Source organism: Balaenoptera borealis, assembly GCF_965194805.1.
Source record: "Balaenoptera borealis genome assembly, chromosome: 2".
In the NCBI taxonomy this organism is placed as follows: domain Eukaryota; kingdom Metazoa; phylum Chordata; class Mammalia; order Artiodactyla; family Balaenopteridae; genus Balaenoptera; species Balaenoptera borealis.
This window is the reverse complement of record NC_138867.1, coordinates 50,981,672-51,005,748: the sequence shown is the minus strand read 5'-3', so window position 1 is coordinate 51,005,748 and position 24,077 is coordinate 50,981,672. Positions and strand designations below refer to the sequence as shown.

General features: G+C 34.3%; 1 protein-coding gene across 9 annotated transcripts in view; it reads right to left on the bottom strand.

The window, feature by feature from the left end:
• The window catches only part of IPO11 (importin 11), a 485,545-nt gene that overhangs the window by 400,751 nt on the left and 60,717 nt on the right, over positions 1-24,077 (bottom strand). For all 9 annotated transcript variants that reach the window (XR_014242109.1, XM_082383176.1, XM_082383170.1 and 6 more), the window contains 7 exons: positions 22,982-23,072; positions 20,818-20,865; positions 19,930-20,035; positions 16,565-16,691; positions 3,678-3,711; positions 3,426-3,466; positions 2,016-2,132 (listed from right to left, as the gene is read on the bottom strand). Coding sequence is in view for 8 of the 9 variants with exons in the window: in XM_082383176.1 (XP_082239302.1) it covers positions 2,016-2,132; positions 3,426-3,466; positions 3,678-3,711; positions 16,565-16,691; positions 19,930-20,035; positions 20,818-20,865; positions 22,982-23,072 (564 nt within the window). In the remaining variant the exon portion in view is untranslated. The remainder of the gene's footprint in view (positions 1-2,015; positions 2,133-3,425; positions 3,467-3,677; positions 3,712-16,564; positions 16,692-19,929; positions 20,036-20,817; positions 20,866-22,981; positions 23,073-24,077) is intronic.

The following is a 24,077-nucleotide window of genomic DNA, read 5'->3' as shown; positions in this document are numbered from 1 at the left end:
TACTAAAAACATTTTTCGTAACCCTTTCCTACCCGCATTCTGAAAACAAAAAGTACTACTGGATAACTATATCTTATTGTTATTTACTAATGATATAGACACCTGAGCTGCTTAGGCTATATGTGTTATGAAAGATGAGTATGGATAGAAACAAAAGCATTTTTAAATTTACTAAGCAAGAGTAATGGGGGAAAAAGGTTTAAAGGTTAGGGGAGATGGTGGTAAGAAAATACATTTCTAAAAGAAGAAAAAAAAAATCTTCTTTAAGAAATTCCCATTAGCCAGATGATATCTAAATTATAAAAATTTGCCAAATCTTGCTTATATAATCAATTTTTTAAACAACTTATTGCAATTGTATGGTGACCTAAAGCATACTGAACATCTGTAATAATTTTGTACTCATGAAATCTTTTTTTGTGTTTGTGAGTTATCTTTAACTTTACCATTTTATACATGAGGACACAAGGTTAAAGACCTTGCTCAAGCTAAAGAGCAGAGACAGGGACTTGAAATAAGTTTAAAACAGTTTCAATGATCAAACTCTCTCAATGTTGTTTATAAACCAATATCAAAATGAAATAATGTAATTAATGTAATAAGAATCCCAAGTGTTAAGAAAACTGTAAGATATTACTACTTTCAGACACCAGGACTCAGATCTGCTCAAAATGATCAACAGTCACTCAAAACTGCAACTGCTGTTAACATACTATAACGTTGAGTTTGAATACTGTCAATGCCACTCAGATGTCTGAACTTTGGTAAGTTTCTTAAAGCCTCAAATTGTTTGAGGTAATACATTCTAATTCCCACCCAAAGATTTAAGTGAGAAATAAATGCAAATCATCTGGCACAGAAGTTGGAAACTTGTCATTACTCAATAACTGATAGCAATTTTCATCAACTGCTTTAGAATTAGTAAACAGGTTCAAGTGTCAGAATTCACTAATGGATTCAGGAGCAGACTTCAGGACTGTGGACTCGAGGTATTATCTTTCCCTAATACCTCACAGATTTACTCAGAGCTTTTCAAGTAAAAATATGCACTGGTAAACTTGGATATAAGAAATTACAGGATAATTATACTGTGATTCCTGGATTATCAATTTTTCAAAAAGATTAGGAGTGATAAGGGAAGCTGAATACATATACAGTACATATACAGTAGATAATAATCTACTGTATAGAATAATCTACTGTATAGAATAATCTACACAGTAGATAATAATCTACTGTATAGAATAATCTACTGTTAAGAACTTTACATATCATTTTTATATTAAACCAATCATGAATATAATGTGGACTAGGCTGCAAAACACACTCAATTTTTAAGGTACAAATAATAGACTTCTGAGAATATTTGCATTTGCTGACAGACACTTGTGACTATGCACTCAAACACACTAAATTTTAAGAAATATTATTAAATATAAACTGAATTTTCTAAGAGATATATAATTTTGCTTTCTAATAAACACCTCTACATTGCTGATCCAAGTTTTTATTTATTTATTTATTTTTAATTTTTATTTATTTATGTATGTTTGGCTGTGTTGGGTCTTCGTTTCTGTGTGAGGGCTTTCTCTAGTTGCGGCAAGTGGGGGCCACTCTTCATTGCGGTGCGCGGGCCTCTCATTATCGCGGCCTCTCTTGTTGCGGAGCACAGGCTCCAGACGCGCAGGTTCAGTAATTGTGGCTCACGGGCCTAGTTGCTCCGCGGCATGTGGGATCTTCCCAGACCAGGGCTCGAACCCGTGTGCCCTGCATTGGCAGGCGGATTCTCAACCGCTGCACCACCAGGGAAGCCCAAGTTTTTATTTTTTAATTTTAATTTTCTTAGGTCATTTTATAAAAACTCGAGCATAAATGTCAATTTTGATACATAACTGAAATATTTTAATGATGTTTTAACACTTAAACAACATACATAAAGCAAAGATATTAATGAATTCTACATATACTCTACTTACTCCTCTAACATCTATTTTCATGCTTTACAACAAAATTACCTGCATGTTGACTCTTTCAATCACACAAGAAAGGACATGTAAAACATGCATCTTTGTGTCACATTCTGTAACTTGCTGCAGTAACTGAAAGAGTAGTGTGAACACGGTTTCCAAATACTGTAGGTAAAAAGAAAAAATAAAAGTTTGGAATAGAAATGTAAAACCTTTTACATACAGACAGAAATAAGAAATAAAATTAAATCATAATATCAAAGCAATACAAGACAAATAGACAAAACCTTAGCATTACCTATACAACTTCAAAATGATCAAGGTGCCAATATTTAGGGCAGTGGTTTTTTTCTTTATTGCTGTTAAATGTGTCCATTTTAGAATTTAGTTCATCTAGACACTGAGTAATGTTTTCAGAGGAAAATTGTATCTAAACGTTTTATGTATAAATTTTATACTGCTAAACTCTACTTTTAACAGTGTTTTGTCATTGGTTTTCCACATATGCCTATTGTTCTGCAAAGTCTACTTATTAAAGCAAAAGGAATGCCATTATTGCAATCACATACCAGCTGTCTAATGTGGGCCTTAACGTATGCTGCGCAGAGATTATAAATTTTTGTAGATAAATACTTGTAATTCTAAGAACAACAGAATATTTCTGATTGGGAAATAGAAAACAAAAATCCTATGTCTGGTTTTTAACTCCTACATCTTGAAAATTATAGTAGGAGTTAACCAATCACAGGATGCCAGATACATAAACATTTGTTCTTTCACATATCTGGTTCATTTTTATATAGATTGGTAAAACCTATTTCTTTCATCCAAAAATACCTAGTGATTCTTTTAGAAAGTTTTCTGCTCTACAAGTTTCCCCATCTATGACCCCATAAGAAATATAGGTAGACATTTTATCATAAAGTTTTCTTCTTGTTTAGTCCTCTCAAGAAACACAAACACTAATGCCCCAACCTTACTGACATATTTAACAAGTGCTCACTGAGTACCAATTATGTGAAAACACCACACTAGGTGCTGAGAGTTGAGTGAAGGAAAAAAAAAATGAGTAAGACTTGGTATTCTGCTTTTCAAGTAATTTGCAATCTAGTGTAGGATAGACATACAGACAACAGAGGGGGATAACCTAAGGATGAAAAGTAACAGACAAACATGAAATGAAATTACTATGTTTTATAACTGTGAGAAAAAAAGTTCAGCAGTCTACTCCAAAATAGATGACAAGATAACTAAACAAAAAACAAGCAGAATAAAAGTAAACTATTTCAAATTAAAGTTACCAATAAAAGCAATCACTTCCAAAAAATCTAATATACTTTTCAATGCAACTTTAATAAATAACTGATACTCCATATATAATTTCAGCTATAAAATAACACAACATTCTAAAAGACATAACCAGAAATTGTTATAAAACCTAGAAATAAATATTCTTACCGGTAGAAACTGATCTGTTCTAAACTCAAAATCATCAACAGGTGAAGAGCAGTTAAGGAATACTGAGAATATATGAAATTCAGAATATATGAAATTTATCAGGATAAAAATTATGTAAAAACCAAATGCAACAAACCAATCAAAAATTACATTTTAAACTATCTCATAAATTAATTTTAAAAATAAGTAACAATTTTAAAGTGTTGTTAAAATTCTTTTCAATGAAGTGTTTTAAAAGTTTTTAAAGGATATTTAACTTCAGAGTGGTAGCTGTTTCAATACGGACCTAAAAGAAAGTATACTGTGAATTACGAATCATTCTAGAATTACTAAACATCATTAATAATGAATGACAAAAAATTTATTGCAAATCACTTTCTCTACTTAAAGTCACAGAGTACATTAACATCTAGAAATAAAAGGACATTCTCCTTATTTAGCAAGGACTAAAAAGAAAAAAATAAAAGGACATTCTCCTTAGTTAGCAAGGACTGAAAGGAAAAAGTAAAATAGTGTCGATTCCCACCCTTCTCAGTTTCCCATAATTTGCTTAAAGGAGTCTTTAATCCACTGAGTGTTTCCAGGAAGAAAACTAATTTGCCGTAACACTGTGGCACTGTGAGAAGAGTGTGAAGATGGTGTCAGAGGGAAAGGGAAGGTTGAGAAGCAGAGAAGAGAAGCAGGAAAACAGGGTGGGCTTGGAGAAGCTGGTGGATGTATAAGTGAAGAGTGAGGGAGGAGAAGAGAAGGAAGAAGAGGGAGGAGGAAAAAGCACACAAATTCCCATTTGTAACCTCAGTTACAGCAAGTCCCTGAAATAACCAAAAGATAAAGTCTTATATTTTCTAAATCCCAAAGTTCACAAATACAGAAAGATTTGTACAAGCTCTTGACCTTGCCAAATCACACTTTCTTTGTGTATCAGCATCTTACCTGGGAAAATCATATCATGATAGCATAATCTTCCTATTTCTTTTCGAGTTTTACCTGTGACTTGACCAGCTAAATGGGCATGGGCCACCACACTCAGTTTCCACACCAAGTCACATGAACTCAAGCCATGATTAAATGCTATACGCTACTCTGTAAAACAATGTATCTAAAACTTTTATTTCCTGGCTAAGAGCCATTACTTTCTTAGATGCTGCTATGCTTCCCACACCTGTAATAGCAACTGGTTTTTCCTTTGCAGCCATTTTTCACAAAGAAACAGTTTTGATCATTTTATAGGAGCTTCTGAGGTCTTGAGGTGCTGATTAGGCATATTCATCAAATGTTAAGTACTCTAGTTCCAAATCCACAGATTCTAAGAGCCTAGAGTGCAGATGTTTTCTCACCTGCCTTTTCTTTTTATTCACTGTTTCTAAAGGTAATAGGAACATTTCTAGATTTTTAAATGATTTAACAAATGTGCTGATTATCCAATACATGCAAAGCACTATGCCAAGTGTTCTACTATGAAATGACCTAAGGAAAAGATGACATACTCATGCAATTAAAAATATTCAACAAGGAACTGTAACTCCCAGGCATTGTGTTGGGTGCTGTGGGAAAAAAAGCTGATTAAGACACACCTAGTCCTTGTCCTCAAAAAGCTTACAATCTAGCAGGGGGGAAAAAACACCCAGATATTACATAATTATAAATAAAAATGGCTAATGTGAAGAGCTTAAGAACAGGATAATCCCCCTGAGGACATGAACTATTTCTAGTCATCTTCAAATTGTCAGCATTTAGTACAGTGTAAGGCATATAACTGGCACTGTGGCAATAAGTTAATTCACAAACACCAGGACTTGAAAGCGCCCCCCAAAAGGAAATCAAACTGTCAGCACACTCACCCTTAAATCTCTCTTGATCTTCCTCCACAAAAGGACCAGAGATGCATTTAACCCATAACGATGACATGTACACAAATAAGTATAGGAAAGAGATATCTGAATGAAAACTAGCTGTGTTTTCCCTCCTAACAAAGGGAAGAAGTCAGTACAGTACTGCATGCAGAGAAAAAGATGAAATTAATCATGATGCACTCTAGTTTAACTGCAAGACTAGGAAGCCAGATCATAAGGGAAAACAAAAAGCACACAGTTTAAGAAAAGAGAGGAGCATTTAAAATATGACAAACACAAATAAGAACAAAATTAGCTATTCCTGAGCTACAAAAGAAAGAGGAAGTACTTACTGCATAGAGACAATGAACTTTGCAGCAATTCACAAGTAACGGGGAAAAAAAATCAGAACCTGAATTTACAGAATGAAGAGGTGGGGAGAAGACTGGCAGAAGAGCGTCTAACACAACTTCTAAGACATGATTCAATAAATACTTGATAAATAAATGCAAGAATACGAAACAAAACAAAACAAATCTTCCCTTAACCAGACCCTAAACATAACTTTTCATAGAATAAACCTAGATTTTTGAAGAAGAAAGAAACCCCAAGTATCCAGAACCAGATCCAGACTGTAACTCATCCTGAGTCTACCTTACACCTTCAGCTGAGACATCAGAAAACTTCTAAGAAGATAATAAACTAATTCCATACGGGGGCAAACAAGTGCCATCAAGCCATCAGAATCATTGGAAGAATCCCAGAGAAGCATACAGCAACAGAGAAATGAACAAGAAGAAATCACAGGTCAACACTACTTCCAAAGAAGTCTGCTGCATAAAGGCAAGAGTAACCAGACACTTCGGTGTCCAGCATGAGAATGAGCCTTGGCATAACTGTCAGGGTGGTTGATTTGAGTTCTAGACTTGGAGCAGCCTAATGCTTGACCACTACTACAGCCTGCCTATAGCAGTGAAGGGAATTCCGCACACTAGAGCAGTGAGCATGGAGCTGGGACCTGAAATAAATGGCGATGTCTCAGGGACTTAAGACCACCAGGAAAATGTAAGTAAGGCAAACATGAGAGAATAATTATGAAATAGATTCTATTTCTCTGCTGAAAAGAAACAGAATAATAATTTTATAATATTTTATCCTTATCTCTTAACTCTTTCAATAAACATTTTCTAATTTTCTGATTCCATGCTAGGCATAAGAAGAGATACTAATATGAATGATATTATCCTACTCATTGGCTCTTTTACTACTTGGTACTATTATGGTACTATTTTTACTCTATTATGCAGTCAAGATCACTGAATTACATATTTTCTTCTGAAATACACATGTAAATAACTTTCCTAAAAGGATAAAAAGCACCTTCCATTTTTTCATCTCCTTTTAAGAAAAACATTCTAAAGCTCATTTTCATATAATATGGGTATCAGACACATCATTACAAAACCAAAATGGACTATAAGAAACTTACTAAAGTTTCCTTTCTTCCTGGTTTTAGAGTGGCCTAATATCTTGATGTCTCAAACACATATTTTTGATATTTCCTTTGGAAATTATTGGGTTGGCCCAAAAGTTCGTTCGGGTTTTTCCCACAACATCTTACTCAATATATTTGCTGAATATAAGTGAATTCAGAATTCATTTTGTGAAAACACAGACTACCGCAGAGTTTAAAACCTGTAACAGTGTTTTTGAAACACAAAGGATGATCAAGCAGGAAAACTCAAAACTGTAAGAAAGTGTGACAGAACTGGGAGACCCATAAAAGGCAGAAGAGTGGAAAGACAGGAGAATTTCAATGCACCTTGTTAAAAATACCTCTGCCCAGATCCCAGCTGCACCTCCCACAGTGAATTCAGGGTTTGCCACAGTCATGTACATGTCACTCGAAGTCCCTTCTTAAACTCCATCAACTGGCTTTCCATCTGAAAAACTCCCCATTTCTATGCTGGTAGTCAACCTGCCCATGAAGATGGCCCTTCCTCTGCTTGACAGACAGTAACCCCCACACACCCCACCCCCAAACTATAAACCTTCTGGCTGTACCACAGTCTACATTATACACTGCCTCTTACAAGGCTGAAAGAGTACACTGACGCTAATTTTTAAGTAGCTTCCTGCTTGTTTTATTGAAGGTTGCATAAATAACCTAAGTAAAAAAAAAATATTTTTTAATTACTTAAAATTTCCAAAATTGAAAGGTTATTATTGGATCAGAAACCTTACCACTAAAGAAACCAAGTATGTAAATCAAATATTATGGTTAGAGAATCATCTGAGGGTCCTAGGGAAAGAAAGTTCCTTTCACCTAAAATTTAGTCATTCTGTTTACACTGTGGTAACAACATTCTCAAATCTGAAACTTGCCATAAGCACTGCATCTACTAAGTAACATGTTCTAAGAGGGATGGAAGAAAGCATGCAAAAGATATTTTTTAATGGATTTTTCAATAGAGCATTATAGCACTGTTGCCCTTATAAAAAAATAATAAAAATGGAAACTTACTTCATATCATGTCGAAAAATAAATCCCAGATGGAATAAAGAACCACGTGTGAAGAAAATGGATTTATTAAACAAGAAACAAAAAGAATAAAATCAAAAGAAGGAAATCAATAAATCCGATTATACTAAAATTAAAAACTTCTGCTCAACAAAAAGACAACAGAATGAGCAAAGAAAGATATAGGAAAAAAAAAAAAGATATAGACATTCCACTGCATTTGTAATGTTTTATTTCCTAAATATTTGAAATATATGGAAAATTATTACAATGGAAATATGGAAAATTATTACAATGGAAATATGGAAAATTATTACAATGGAAATATGGAAAACCAGGTACCTGTTATGTTAGCCATTGAATTTTTCTCTTTCCTTGATATAATTCTTAACTTTTAAAAAGTAAAAAATTTAAAGTATCCCCTTTTTAAAGATGAGTCAGAAATAAGCTTAGAGGGACTTCTCTGGTGGCACAGTGGTTAAGAATCCGCCTGCCAATGCAGGGGACATGGGTTCAACCCCTGGTCCAGGAAGATCCCACATGCTGTGGAGCAACTAAGCCTGTGCGCCACAGCTACTGAGCCTGCACTCTAGAGCCCGCGCAACACAACTACTGAGCCTGCATGCCACAACTACTGAAGACCGAGCTCCTAGAGCCCATGCTCTGCAACAAGAGAAGCCACCGCAATGAGAAGCCTGTGCACCACAGCGAAGAGTAGCCCCCATTCGCCACAACTAGAAAAAGCCCGCAGGAAGCAACGAAGACCCAACGCAGCCAAAAATAAATTAAGTAATTAATTTAAAAAAAAAAGAAAGAAGCTTAGAAGTTAAAATTTTCAAAGTAGCATTACCTTAAACCTAATCAAAATTCCCAACATTTATTACAAAAAAAGTTTCCAAATACTGCAATATTATAAATGCTTGCCCATTATGCCTAGATCAAGTTTTAATTGCTAAATACTGATGAAAAGTTATAACATTATTTCAAATAAACCAAAAAAATTTCACTCAATTTGCATTATATTCCTCCAGATCAAACAACACTATTATGCAACTATCAGAGATATTTACTCTACACAGTAGCATCTGATATTATAAAATTTTATAGAGTTCTGAGTTAGGGGTTTTTGAGCACAAGTCACCGGTTCTCCTTGTTTGGCCCTGCAATAAACCTTCCTCGGCTCAAAAAAAAAAAAAAAAAAAAAAAAAAAAAAAAATTATGGAGTCCTATACCAACTGGAGAAGTTGCTTTCTCCAGTTGCTGCACTATTTCTATTCTGCCACAGCAAGCCTTGTAATAACATGGCTATAAGACTAGGAAGCCACATAGACAACTAGTTAAATGTATCCCAACTCCATAACAGCAGCAATCAAGCAAGAGAACACAGACTCTGAAAGCCAAAGCAGATGTAGATTCATCAGAATCTATATACTTTGTGTGTGTATGTTTATATACATACAAATGCACTCATGTATGTTTGTACATATATGTCTGAACGTTTGTACATTGTTGTGTATGTCTGTATGTATAAGGTATTTTCCCACATTTCATTAGCCAGCGTTTCTCACAGGTTGAAATTAGAAGAGTATATCTTATATACTATTGATCTTAAATGTACTTAAAAAAAGCGGGGGGGGGGGGGGGACAATGTATGCACCATGAACTTAGTGCCTTACAAAACACTGTCTTCTTAAGGAGTTATAAGAAAATAATTGTGGCAGGACAAAACTGTAAAAGCGTAAAAATGAGATGCAGCCACCGGAAGACATACAGGAAAAGGGCAAAAGCTGTTATCTACAGCAGCATTTCCTCAAAGTATATTCCTTGGATATTAATGTTTTTGTCATCTTGGATAGTCACTACACAGATGTACATTTTAAAGGTTCTCATCAGTCCCACAGTAAAGAGGAGTATTTGAATATTTAGTCCAGTGTTTTCCAAACTTAACTGGCCATGAAACCCTTTTTCCCAAATAATGCTTATTGATGTGATAGATTTAATGTTCTGCTTTTAAAGTGCTGACCTAAATGACTCATTTTTCTCTTCACTTCTCTCCTAATAGACTCATTAAAAAAAGAATATAAGATCCAAGAAATTTCTCTCTTTCCCATAGAAAACTGACCTGAAATTTAAATCTTTTGTAACACTTTCATAAAGCATTTAATGTCTTCTCTCTGATACCACTAATAGAACAGCAAATAATATTTCCAACTAGGAAAACAAAACTTAAATCTTACAAATGCTTTATTCTAAAGCTATTACAAAAGTAAATTAATTCCAGCAAATAGTACTCTTAGAAACAGCTAAGTTTTATTATATTAACAAACTTCTGAGAATTTAAACATGGTAAAATAAAACCGGATTCCCTTGTTTAAGCACAGGATGCTTAAACTATTTAATAATTACAGAATGATATTTAGAGTAAATTCTCAATTATTTACACAAAGTAGGTAACATTTAAGTAGAAAATCCAAAAATCAGACACAGTTACAGAAAGACAGAGAAGATGAAAAGGCAGAGGGCTATGTACCAGATGAAGGAACAAGAAAAAACCCCAGAAAAACAACTAAATGAAGTGGAGATAGGCAACCTTCCAGAAAAAGAATTCAGAATAATGATAGTGAAGATGATCCAGGACCTCGGAATAAGAATGGAGGCAAAGATTGAGAAGATGCAAGAAATGATTAACAAAGACCTAGAAGAATTAAAGAACAAACAAACAGAGATGACCAATACAATAACTGAAATGAAAACTACACTAGAAGGAATCAATAGCAGAATAACTGAGGCAGAAGAACGGATAAGTGACCTGGAAGACAGAATGGTGGAATTCACTGCTGCGGAACAGACTAAAGAAAAAAGAATGAAAAGAAATGAAGACAGCCTAAGAGACCTCTGGGACAACATTAAACGCAACAACATTCGCATTATAGGGGTCCCAGAAGGAGAAGAGAGAGAGAAAGGACCAGAGAAAATATTTGAAGAGATTATAGTCGAAAACTTCCCTAACATGGGAAAGGAAATAGCCACCCAAGTCCAGGAAGCGCAGAGAGTCCCATACAGAATAAACCCAAGGAGAAACACGCCAAGACACATAGTAATCAAAGTGGCAAAAATTAAAGACAAAGAAAAATTATTGAAAGCAGCAAGGGAAAAACGACAAATAACATACAAGGGAACTCCCATAAGGTTAGCAGCTGATTTCTCAGCAGAAACTCTGCAAGCCAGAAGGGAGTGGCATGATATACTTAAAGTGATGAAAGGGAAGAACCTACAACCAAGATTACTCTACCCGGCAAGGATCTCATTTAGATTTGATGGAGAAATCAAAAGCTTTACAGACAAGAAAAAGCTAAGAGAATTCAGCACCACCAAACCAGCTCTACAACAAATGCTAAAGGAACTTCTCTAAGTGGGGAACACAAGAGAAGAAAAGGACCTACAAAAACAAACCCAAAACAATTCAGGAAATGGTCATAGGAACATACATATCGATAATTACCTTAAACGTGAATGGATTAAATGCCCCAACCAAAAGACATAGACTGGCTGAATGGATACAAAAACAAGACCCATATATATGCTGTCTACAAGAGACCCACTTTAGACCTAGGGACACATACAGACTGAAAGTGAGGGGATGGAAAAAGATATTCCATGCAAATGGAAATCAAAAGAAAGCTGGAGTAGCTATACTCATATCAGATAAAATAGACTTTAAATTAAAGAATGTTACAAGAGACAAGGAAGGACACTACATAATGATCCAGGGATCAATCCAAGAAGAAGATATAACAATTATAAATATATATGCACCCAACATAGGAGCACCTCAATACATAAGGCAACTGCTAACAGCTATAAAAGAGGAAATCGACAGTAACACAATAATAGTGGGGGACTTTAACACCTCACTTACACCAATGGACAGATCATCCAAAATGAAAATAAATAAGGAAACAGAAGCTTTAAATGACACAATAGACCAGATAGATTTAATTGATATATATCGGACATTCCATCCAAAAACAGCAGATTACACGTTCTTCTCAAGTGCGCACGGAACATTCTCCAGGATAGATCACATCTTGGGTCACAAATCAAGCCTCAGTAAATTTAAGAAAATCGAAATCATATCAAGCATCTTTTCTGACCACAACGCTATGAGATTAGAAATGAATTACAGGGAAAAAAACGTAAAAAAGACAAACACATGGAGGCTAAACAATACGTTACTAAATAACCAAGAGATCACTGAAGAAATCAAAGAGGAAATAAAAAAATACCTAGAGACAAATGACAATGAAAACACGACGACCCAAAACCTATGGGATGCAGCAAAAGCAGTTCTAAGAGGGAAGTTTATAGCTATACAAGCCTACCTAAAGAAACAAGAAAAAGCTCAAGTAAACAATCTAACCTTACACCTAAAGGAACTAGAGAAAGAAGAACAAACAAAACCCAAAGTTAGCAGAAGGAAAGAAATCATAAAGATCAGAGCAGAAATAAATGAAATAGAAACAAAGAAAACAATAGCAAAGATCAATAAAACTAAAAGTTGGTTCTTTGAGAAGATAAACAAAATTGATAAGCCATTAGCCAGACTCATCAAGAAAAAGAGGGAGAGGACTCAAATCAATAAAATCAGAAATGAAAAAGGAGAAGTTACAACAGACACCGCAGAAATACAAAGCATCCTAAGAGACTACTACAAGCAACTTTATGCCAATAAAATGGACAACCTGGAAGAAATGGACAAATTCTTAGAAAGGTATAACCTTCCAAGACTGAACCAGGAAGAAACAGAAAATATGAACAGAACAATCACAAGTAATGAAATTGAAACTGTGATTAAAAATCTTCCAACAAACAAAAGTCCAGGACCAGATGGCTTCACAGGTGAATTCTATCAAACATTTAGAGAAGAGCTAACACCTATCCTTCTCAAACTCTTCCAAAAAATTGCAGAGGAAGGAACACTCCCAAACTCGTTCTATGAGGCCACCATCACCCTGATACCAAAACCAGACAAAGACACTACAAAAAAAGAAAATTACAGACCAGTATCACTGATGAATATAGATGCAAAAATCCTCAACAAAATACTAGCAAACAGAATCCAACAACACATTAAAAGGATCATACACCACGATCAAGTGGGATTTATCCCAGGGATGCAAGGATTCTTCAATATACGCAAATCAATCAATGTGATACACCATATTAACAAATTGAAGAATAAAAACCATATGATCATCTCAATAGATGCAGAAAAAGCTTTTGACAAAATTCAACACCCATTTCTGATAAAAACTCTCCAGAAAGTGGGCATAGAGGGAACCTACCTCAACATAATAAAGGCCATATATGACAAACCCACAGCAAACATCATTCTCAATGGTGAAAAACTGAAAGCATTTCCTCTAAGATCAGGAACAAGACAAGGATGTCCACTCTCACCACTATTATTCAACATAGTTCTGGAAGTCCTAGCCACAGCAATCACAGAAGAAAAAGAAATAAAAGGAATACAAATTGGAAAAGAAGAAGTAAAACTGTCACTGTTTGTGGATGACATGATACTATACATAGAGAATCCTAAAACTGCCACCAGAAAACTGCTAGAGCTAATTAATGAATATGGTAAAGTTGCAGGATACAAAATTAATGCACAGAAATCTCTTGCATTCCTATACACTAATGATGAAAAATCTGAAAGAGAAATTATGGAAACACTCCCATTTACCATTGCAACAAAAAGAATAAAATACCTAGGAATAAACCTACCTAGGGAGACAAAAGACCTGTATGCAGAAAACTATAAGACACTGATGAAAGAAAGTAAAGATGATACCAACAGATGGAGAGATATACCATGTTCTTGGATTGGAAGAATCAACATTGTGAAAATGACTATACTACCCAAAGCAATCTACAGATTCAATGCGATCCCTATCAAATTACCAATGGCATTTTTTACGGAGCTAGAACAAATCATCTTAAAATTTGTATGGAGACACAAAAGACCCCAAATAGCCAAAGCAGTCTTGAGGGAAAAAAATGGAGCTGGAGGAATCAGACTCCCTGACTTCAGACTATACTACAAAGCTACAGTAATCAAGACAATATGGTACTGGCACAAAAACAGAAACACAGATCAATGGAACAAGATAGAAAGCCCAGAGATTAACCCACGCACCTATGGTCAACTAATCTATGACAAAGGAGGCAAAGATATACAATGGAGAAAAGACAGTCTCTTTAATAAGTGGTGCTGGGAAAACTGGACAGCTACATGTAAAAGAATGAAATTAGAATACTCCCTAACACCATACACAAAAATAAACTCAAAATGGATTAGAGACCTAAATATAAGACTGGACACTATAAAACTCTTAGAGGAAAACATAGGAAGAACACTCTTCGACATAAATCACAGCAAGATCTTTTTTGATCCACCTCCTAGAGTAATGGAAATAAAAACAAAAATAAACAAGTGGGACCTAATGAAACTTCAAAGCTTTTGCACAGCAAAGGAAACCATAAACAAGACGAAAAGACAACCCTCAGAATGGGAGAAAATATTTGCAAATGAATCAACGGACAAAGGATTAATCTCCAAAATATATAAACAGCTCATTCAGCTCAATATTAAAGAAACAAACACCCCAATCCAAAAATGGGCAGAAGACCTAAACAGACATTTCTCCAAAGAAGACATACAGACGGCCACGAAGCACATGAAAACATGCTCAACATCACTAATTATTAGAGAAATGCAAATCAAAACTACAATGAGGTATCACCTCACTCCTGTTAGAATGGGCATCATCAGAAAATCTACAAACAACAAATGCTGGAGAGGGTGTGGAGAAAAGGGAACCCTCTTGCACTGTTGGTGGGAATGTAAATTGATACAGCCACTATGGAGAACAATATGGAGGTTCCTTAAAAAACTAAAAATAGAATTACCATATGACCCAGCAATCCCACTACTGGGCATATATCCAGAGAAAGCCGTAATTCAAAAAGACACATGCACCCGAATGTTCATTGCAGCACTATTTACAATAGCCAGGTCATGGAAGCAACCTAAATGCCCATCAACAGACGAATGGATAAAGAAGTTGTGGTACATATATACAATGGAATATTACTCAGCCGTAAAAAGGAACGAAATTGAGTCATTTGTTGAGACGTGGATGGATCTAGAGACTGTCATACAGAGTGAAGTAAGTCAGAAAGAGAAAAACAAATATTGTATATTAATGCATGTATGTGGAACCTAGAAAAATGGTACAGATGAGCCAGTTTGCAGGGCAGAAGTTGAGACACAGATGTAGAGAATGGACATATGGACACCAAGGGGGGAAAACTGCGGTGGGGTGGGGATGGTGGTGTGCTGAATTGGGCGATTGGGATTGAAATGTATACACTGATGTGTATAAAATTGATGCCTAATAAGAACCTGCAGTATAAAAAAACAAACAAACAAACAAAAAAATCCAAAAATCAGTTCTATTTGCTTTTAGAATGTACCATTGCTTCTGCAATTATAATGTTTTCTTAATTTTGTAATTTCTCTAATTATGTTTTCCTTCGTTGAACATGAAAAGTAGTTTATATTATCGTGGCACACATGTGAAAACAAGAAAAGTATGACCCAAGCCTTTGCTGAAAAACAGGATAATCGGGTAGGTTCGAAATTTTTTTAAAAGGTGGTATATTGAGAAATGATTAAACAAGATCTTAGCATAATTTGGGGGGGGGGGGTGGGGAATCACTTAATTTTATCTAAAAATAATTAGAAGCTCAGAAAAAAAATCAACCAGATTCACTTTTACAGACTATGCTGGAGTCAAACCTAAGCACAAGACAAAGAAAATGTACAGTAAGTCATGAATATACTTACTCAGGTATAAAATAAAGTACCAACAGTGGGGGTGGGGTGGGGGGAGGATACTGTTCCACACTATGTTGAACTTCTTTTAAAAAACCTCTTTGGGGACTTCCCTGGTGGCGCAGTGGATAAGACTCTGCGCTCCCAATGCAGGGGGCCTGGGTTCGATCCCTGGTCAGGGAACTAGATTCCACATGCATGCCGTAACTAGGAGTTCGAATGCCACAACTAAGGAGCCTGCCTGCCGCAACTAAGACCTGGCGCAACCAAATAAATAAATAAATATTAAAAAAAAAAAAAGCCCTCTGAGTAACTGACATATAATAAAGCAGCACACCTACTTGCCTTGAAGGGGAACAAAAGAAGCAACGAAGACGTCATTATCAAGTTTTCAGTAACACAAAATCAAAAATATTATGTGAACACTATACATAAAGTCCTAAAAGAAACAATTCCAAAGTCAAACAAAACAAAAGAAAAAAACCCTCAAAACTGAGAGACGAAGAAAAAATCAATAGTAAGGGTGAAACAGATTATGGTGTTATCTTAAATGTAAAAATGACAAATTCTATCCTGAATAAGAAAAAGGACATGTAAAGCTATAAAAGGATTTTTTTTAAATGCCTTCTTTTATTCTTATTAAAAATTATAAATAATTTTAGATTAGTAGAGTTTGGTTAAATTTTTTTTCATTTACTAGTGATGAGAAGGGCAAAAAATAATCAAAGGACTTTCTTCCCTCAAATCAAACTACTCACCAAGGAATAACTACAGCACTGAAAGGCCACCAACATTCTAAAGAAAGATATAAACCATTTCTGAATTTGAACTTTAACATATGTTAAACTTATAAAAATAACTCTTTTAAAACCTTTAAGCAACATACCACTAAGTCTTGATCCTGAAGCAAGTTACAAATTGCCTCATATAACATGGGTCTTAAGTCAGACTTGAATTTCACAGAAATCCACTGACCAATGAGCCAAATCACCCTGCGTCGCAATGGCTTATACCTAGATAGGGAAAATCATGAAATTAAAATGTTAAATATTTTAAGAAGCCTATTTCACTTAGTATATTTCATCGTTTAAATCTAAAATGTAGTAAGAAAGCAATATGCATTTTTATATAAAAGTTTAAAAGCACTTTAAATGTACCACAGTATAAATACTAACAAAGTTCTGATTTAAAAAACTGAAAATTCTTATACTGTAAATCTGATTATTTTGTATTAAAGAATTACAACATAGTTATGTACATAAAAACCACGTCCACTTCTATTCCTTAAAGTAACCAAAAAAAGTTAATCTCAATAGGTATAACTAGCTAATGTTCCAAACCCTAAGGCTGGAGAGGCCCCAAAAAGTAATAATAAAGGAATTTTCCAATTCCAATTCTGTTAATCTCATAAAGGTTATTTTCAGAACACTGTGAGAAATTTCTAGACTTATACAAAATATTCATATAAATTTATATTGATTTCAGCTAAAGTTTCTAATTTTGTAAAAGGTGCCCAATTACAAATTGTGACTCAGATTACCAAAATAATGATTTGTATTTTTAAAGTTATAGAACATTTACAGCAACATGTACATATATTTGTTTCTCTATGGCCATCTTTGCTAAAGAAAAGGAAGGTTCTTTAGGCAAAGAGAAAAATCACTTGTGTCCAAGAATTCCACCCACAAAGTCTCTTCTTGATATTATATTTATTTTAGTGGCAAGATGATATTCATTTCTGGGTGAAAATGTAGTAAACTAATGAATATACCACATTTTTAAGAAAATTATAATCTTATATGATTAAACACGTAAAAAGAATTACTCATTAAAGTTCCAAAAGAAGTGTATTCCCTGCTTTCAAAATGTTTAACGTACCTAAAAGAATTAAAGACCACAAAACTATATACTAGGAATGCAGAAACGAAAGAGGGAAGAGCAGGCAGAGGGAGATGGGATTTGAACAGTCTTTAAGATAAATAGCATTTGGGGCAAAAAACTGAAAAGATGCCACTTCAGGGGACAGGGACAATTTGAACAAAGTCCCAGAGATGGAAGTAAACAAGACTTGTGTAGAGTAAATGAAGGAACCACAGAGTCTTTAATTTTGGACTGAGATCTCTGGGACTACCACATTCAACACTCTGTTCTCGACAAAGAGAATGAAGCTCAGAAAGGTTCAAATTCCAAGATGACAGTCACTTCTGGGCAAAGTTAAGAATAGGAGTCAGCTTGTTCCTCAAAGTGTGGTTCCTGGACCGCAGTATCATTATCTGGTAGTGTGACAGAATCACACAATCTGACCCAGACCGATAACCTAAACCAGAACCTGCATTTTAACAAGATCACCAGGTGATTCATATGGACATTAAAGTTTGAGAAATACTGGTCTAGTTCAGTTCTGTCCAAAAGAAATATAATGCAAGCCAAATATGCAATTTTAAATTTGTTAGTACCCACATTAAAATAAGTAAAAAGATACATGTGAAAATTTAATATTTTTATTTATTGCAATATATCCAAAATATTATCATTTCAACATGTAATTAATACATGGTTGACTGGTCTAGACTAAACAGCCTATAAGGGTTTAAGGACAATCAAAGTGCACAACACGTGTCTCCCCACTAAAGGCTTTCTCTCCATCAAAGGCTCACTAGCTCTCTGAGGGCAGAATTGAAGCCCATCTTATTCACCACTGCCTCTACAGGACACAGCAAATTCCAGGGCTGAAAATATTTGATTGAATAAATGATTGAATAACTGAATGGATAGCTACTTAATGGTCAAAATTACTTTTAAAGCGTCTCCAGCTCTACAATTCTATGGCTCCAAATATTTATAAAATGATTCATACATGGATAGTTTTCTATTCATTTATTAAAGTAGTCAAGATATGTTAACTGATCTATGACTACATGCTAGGCATCCTGACAAGTACCACATCTACAGAAATAAATCACTAGAACTGCACGATTCAAAACAAGAAAAAAGTATCTTGGAATTATTTTTAGGTGTCTAATTTTAAATGATGGAAAATTTGTAAAAATTATGAAAGACCCTTTCCCTTCCATTTTACTCATTCAGTACCTAAAATTAAAATAATTAGGCAAGTATTTAAATGTATATTCAACAGAAGAATTGGGCAAAAATCCTACTGAATGTCAGATAGATCTGTACTATTGAATTAGGCACCTCAATACAAGCCTAAAGTGTGTCCAAATACTTTTTGCCATGGTGTCTCTGCAACTCCTCCTCCCCAAAGACTTGCAGTATGCTCTCTCCGTGTGATCCCAAGGCAGTCACCTTTGATGGATGTCACTTTGGTTAGGCTACTTCTGGCATCAGGCCTAGCCTCTGCTAAGTCTCCAACTGGCTTCCTTTTGTACACAATTTCTTTCTAGAATTCAGAGATCTCCATCTTCTGTTACCTTTGCATAAAATTTCCTCCTGCAAATCCCACTACTGGGCATATAGCCAGAGAAAACCATAATTCAAAAAGACACATGCACCCCTGTGTTCACTGCAGCACTATTTACAGTAGCCAGGTCATGGAAGCAACCTAAATGCCCATCAATGGACGAATGGATAAAGAAGATGTGGTACAATGGAATATTACTCAGCCATAAAAAGGAACGAAATTGGGTCATTTGTAGAGACGTGGATGGACCCAGAGACTGTCATACAGAGTGAAGTCAGTCAGAAAGAGAAAAACAAATATCGTATATTAACGCATATGTGTGGAATCTATAAAAATGGTACAGATGAACTGGTTTCCAAGGCAGAAATACAGACACAGATGTAGAGAACAAACATATGGACACCAAGGGGGGGAAGCGGGGGTGGGGGGCGAGGGGGTGGTGATGGGATGAATTGGTAGATTGGGACAGACATGTATACACTAACATGTATAAAATAACTAATAAGAACCTGCTGTATAAAAAATAAATAAAATTCAAAAAAACACAAAAAAACAAAACAAACAAAAATTTCCTCCTGAAAACTAGCTTATCTAACATCAAACACTTCATACATGTCACAATTCACATTTGAAGTAAAATAACAAGAAACGATTTTGCTTATTTTTCAGTTATAAGATTCACAAGTCTTATTCCTTTCTACACTAGACACTATCAGCTAAGTCATACTCTGACTTTTTTAAAATTTTAAGCAATTTTAATGCCTCTTGTTTTCATTAGAAAATCAATAAGATAAAATAAGTATATAACAAACACAAGGTTTTATACTTGCCTATTGTGAATGACTTGTAATTCTGGAAGAAGCTGGTTTTTAAACCACTGATCAAAATCAACACTGTCAAACAGCTCATAAGCCGCTAATCCAACAGCATTATACACTAAGAAGAAGATTTAAAAAAAAAATTTAATTTCAGATACTGGGCAAAATGCTAATTGTCCTTATGCAAGAAAATAAGCCTTAAGGACTACTTTGAAATATGTAATATGTTAATAGAGGGAAATCTACAATATGTTAATCTGGGAAATTATTTAAAGACATTTTAGAAACATTATTTAAGTTACTTTTTGTTTTTCTTAAATACTCCTTAGTGCTTTCAAACAGAAAATTACACTCATTTAAAAATATTTAAGTCAAATTATAAAAATTATAAAAACAACATCTGCTTCCAAATAGATGCAATATTTTATGCTATGGGGTCCCTAATTACCCTCTTTCCAGCCTCTTCTCTCACCACAACCCATTAAACTCCATGTTCCAATTAAACCAAAATACACCCAATTCAAAACTTAACTGGGCTTGTTCCTCTTCCCTTCAAGCTTCTGTCCCTACTGCTCCTTCTGTCTGGAACCGCCCCCTCCCCCTTATTAACTCTCACTTATCCTGTGCCCTCACAGAAGACTTCTTTAGGAGCCTTCCCCTGGGTACACCAAAACTACCTTGTAGTTTTCCACAGTACTACATAATTACCACCTATTGTAGCATTAATCAACTGATACTATGTTATAATCAACTGTCTGTTTACTTGACTATCCCCACCACCAGATAGCTCCTAAATTTTAGGTATCTTTGTATCCCACCTCTCCCAGCATTAACACCTGTTACAAAAGAGACACACCATCTTCTGAAGAAATGTTTCTAAATCGTTTTCGTTTAACATACCAGCATCTTTGATTAACAGTGCATTCATATCTTCCACGTTAGTGGGCCCTGAAAAAATAAGTATCAGTAAAGGTAAATAAAACTAGTTTTTAAAAGATATTTAAACTCAATTTGTTAGTTTCTCAATTCATTAAGTACAATATATTTTGTGACATTAAACATACATGTAGGTGTAAAGAGAAAGTTTAAGTTTTGTTACCATCACCGTTAGAGAACACAGATACAACATGTAAAGCCATATTACAATTTTAAAAAATCATTATAACATATATGGAAAATGTTATGTCAAGCAGCGTTCTAGAAAAATATATACCAAATTGCTAACTATTGTATTATACCCTGATTATAAGAGAAAATTCTTAGAAAGAATAAAAAGATGAATCCCACAATAGGGAAAAAAAAAAAAAGAACAAGTATAGGCAATTCACACAAGAAGTTCTAAACATAAAAAATAAACCAGGTTATGACAATACATTAAAGGGTTAACAACAAAATGTAAAGTACAAACAGAAAAATGAGAGCCATTACATAATGTGAAAACTTCAGAATAAAAAGCTGGCAGTCTCTGCACTACTCTCCAGAAAGGAGACTACCATGGTTAAGACAGGAAAAAATACAGTTTACTTAGTAAGTATATTTCTTTAGAATAGAAAGTTTTCTAGCAAGTTTATCAAAGCACCTTTCTGCTGTTAAATATGATTTCTTAAGCTCACTAGTCCAATTACTAGAGTTAAGTACAGCCCTAAATAAGCAAATCGCTCCAGAACTAGAAAGAAAATAACTGAAATCACTGAAAACCTTACCACCATAGAGCAACTTACTGCAGTGTAACCTAATTAGCTTACCCACTTTCCTACAGTGGTTCAAGAAAAATTGAAAATACAATTAATATTCAAATTATCTTTAAAAACGAACACAAAAAACTTGACGGATAGCTCATTTCTTCCCTTGGTTTATAACTTAAGCAGGAATACTCTATTAAATTTTTGAGAAAACAAAAGCCTAAAAAGTGAGCTACCCTTTATAATACTACAAACAAGATCAGGAATCTCCTTCTCTACAGGAGGTTCTCTTGCTGTTATTTCCTTACATTACCACCTACTCAATACTTGAACCCTTATAATGTGACTCCTGCCCAAACCAATCAAATAATCTGTTTAAGACACTATAAAGTTCAGGAGAGTCTTTGATAGCTTTCCCTTGCCCAGCACAGTCAGTTAATTGCCAAAAGTCAATCAACAGTTACTGGGTGTGCTAGGCACTGGGAGCAAGGTGTGAACAACACAGATGTGTTCACGGCCTCCTCTCTGAAATTTACAGTACAGCGGACTAGTCAGTGATAAATCACTTTTTACAAATGAACCTATTTACAAAACAGAAATAGAGTCACAGATGTAGAAAACAAACTTATGGTTACCAAGGCGGAAAGGGGGGTGGGGTAGGGATAACTTGGGAGATTGGGACTGACATACACACACTACTATACATAAAATAGATAACTAATAAGAACCTACTGTGTAGCACAGGGAACTCTACTCAATACTCTAATGACCTATATGGGAATAGAATCTAAAAAAGAGTGGACATATGTATATGTATAACTGATTCACTTTGCTGTACAGCAGAAACTAACATAACATTGTAAATCAGCTACACTCTGATAATAAAAATAACTAAAAAAATGATAAATCACTTGTGATAGTTAAAAAATTTAATTACTTGTGTACAAAGTACAATGATCAAGTGCTAAAAATTTCACTTCATCATTTTCTCTTAAATCCATTACCTTCTTTCCATTCCCAATGCCACCATTCTAAGGCTAACATTTATAATTTTAACTTTTTCTCCCACTACTTCCTACAGCATGCTCCAAATAGACTATTTCTCCAACCAATATACTTGACTGCTATTTTGTTTATGCTGCTAGTATGCTTATCACAGCAAAATCTAATTACCACATTCAAGGCCTATCTCATTTGTGAATTGCCCATCCTTGTTTTCTATCTTGAAGGCCACTATTTCAGAAAAGCACACATTCTGTCTTTCTCAAATTCATGTCTAGTATATGATCTAGGAAACAGTGCACTGCACATAGTAGGCACTCAAAATATTTTACTGAACGCTAATTAAAAGATAAATCAAAGTATCACAAAATATACCTCACCTTGAAGTGTTTGCATCATTTCTAAAAGTACAGGAGTAAGAGTCTGATTATATTCATGGAATATATCTATAAATAATACTTCAGTGCATGGCTGTTGGGGAAAAAAATAAATTTCTAATGAAAACAATGGTATATTGCATTGATTAATTCTACATTAAAGCAAAGAATACTCATTCTTAAAACTCTATGTTTCCAATTCTTGATGTTTTTTGAAAAAAAGTTTATTGCTGTTTTTTGTAAACACAGTCGGAAATAAAATCAAATTTAATAATTTAATTCTTAACATGGAACGTTTATTTCACTATTTCAATCATTTGGCATTATGCATTCCAAAACACCAAACTGTGGAGAGGAGAAATTTACATTTTTAATTAATAATTCTTTAAATCTAAAATGCAATCTGGAGCCACATTCATTTACAGAATTATAAATAACTGTCCAGGAATTAATATGTTAAAAACTGTATATTTTCTTGGCAATGACCTAAGTAACAACAGCAATTCATGAATTCAATTCACCAGAGTTGTTCTTCCTTTAACAGACACAAAAAGAAATCACAAATAAAAAGAATGATTCATTTTCATTCTTAAAAGTACTGAATCACTAGATGTTTCATAATATAAAGTACAATTAAATTTTGAAGGTATTGTGCTTTATGTTTAAAAAGGAATCTTACAGATTTACAGACTGAAATATGTACAGATGAAATGACGTCATCTCAGATATTTACTTCAAAATAATCTAAGTGGTTTGTAAAAGAGTGCTTCTATGAAACAAGACTAGTCATGAGTTGATAACTGATAAACTAGGTTTTGAATACAGAGGAGTTCATGATATTATTCTATTTATTAATATGTTTAACATTTTCCATAAGAGAAAGTTTTAAAAACTTAAAGCAGTAAAATTTTTTTTAAAAACTTTTAAGTACTAATATTTTCTATGGAAGCTTATGAAACTAAAAACAGTAACACACGTTTAGGAAAACAATGGCAAATTACGTAAATTATGTAAACACAACAAAAAGAATAGTCCAAAGACCACATTTGATAAATCTTCCTCAAATGTTGGCCTTATCAATAAATGTATATTTAAAAAG